Source organism: Fulmarus glacialis, unplaced genomic scaffold, assembly GCF_000690835.1.
Source record: "Fulmarus glacialis isolate BGI_N327 unplaced genomic scaffold, ASM69083v1 scaffold45371, whole genome shotgun sequence".
Taxonomy (NCBI): Eukaryota; Metazoa; Chordata; class Aves; order Procellariiformes; family Procellariidae; genus Fulmarus; species Fulmarus glacialis.
Window position 1 is genome coordinate 399 of NW_009192988.1, and position 1,046 is coordinate 1,444.

The window sequence follows — 1,046 nt, forward strand, 5'->3', positions numbered from 1 at the left end:
CTAAGGCTTTGTGCAAACCGTTAACCAGCGAAGATGCAAAGGAAAGACAACCTTTTTTCAACAGACTATACAAAGCTGTAGCCTGGAAACTGGTTGCTGTTGGAGGCTTCAGTCCTAACGTAAATCACGCAGAACTTCTAAACTCATCTATTCAGTCTGTAAAAGCTACGTTAGATGTTGCTTTTGTTCCCCTGAAGGAACTTGCAGACTTGCCTCAAAATAAGAGCTCTCTAGAAAACATAGTTTGTGAACTGAGGTGCAAGTCTGTCTACTTGGGTACTGGCTGTGGTAAAAGTATGGAAAATGCCAAAGCGGTTGCTTCAAGAGAAGCTTTGAAATTATTCCTCAAGAAGAAAGTTATTGTGAAGATATGTAAAAGAAAATACAAAGGTAGTGAAATTGAAGATTTGGTACTTCTGGATGAAGAGTCAAAACCTTCGAATTTACCTCCAGCTTTAAGAAATCCTCGTGAGATCTTGTAGGGGAGAATCGCTGTTTGTACCGTGTATAGTATTTCAAGACGAGGACTAAAGGTTAATTTTGTACTTTAAAAATGTAGGCTTCCAGATATTTTGTATTTCTTTCTCAGTTTTGCAAGACAATGATAGTCCTTTCACTTGGTAGCAATTGTATAAAACTTGTTAGAGATGACAAGTGCGCATTTAAAGGTATGCCTTAATATATAGCACACTAGTGTGCTGTTTTATTTGCAAAATAGTCTACCTAATTCTTCTATTTTTAATTAAACGATTAAGGTACAATTTGCTGTTTAAAACCTGACAATTTTGTAATTCTTACAATTTGATGGCAGTGTGCTCAATTGTCTACCATCTCTTTTGTAGCCACGTAGAAGTATGTATATAGGGACCATAATACTTGAATGATTGAAAGTTGTTTAAAAATTTCAATCAAAAAGTTGATTCATCTGTTTCAGGCGTGTTGCTCATAATGTTCACTGTTGCTCATACTAGGAGAGAAAATAGTTGGTTGACTATTTTCATGGGATGTCGTAGCACTCACAATATAAATGACACCCTGATCCCATT

At 36.2% G+C, this 1,046-nt stretch overlaps 1 protein-coding gene across 1 annotated transcript in view; it reads left to right on the forward strand.

The window, feature by feature from the left end:
• CDKN2AIP (CDKN2A interacting protein) overlaps nucleotides 1-482 on the forward strand; it is a gene marked incomplete at its 5' end in the record, with an annotated part of 877 nt that extends 395 nt beyond the window's left edge. The window contains one exon of the mRNA XM_009587285.1: nucleotides 6-482. Coding sequence (XP_009585580.1) covers nucleotides 6-482 — 477 coding nt within the window. The remainder of the gene's footprint in view (nucleotides 1-5) is intronic.
• Nucleotides 483-1,046: the final 564 nt, after the last annotated feature.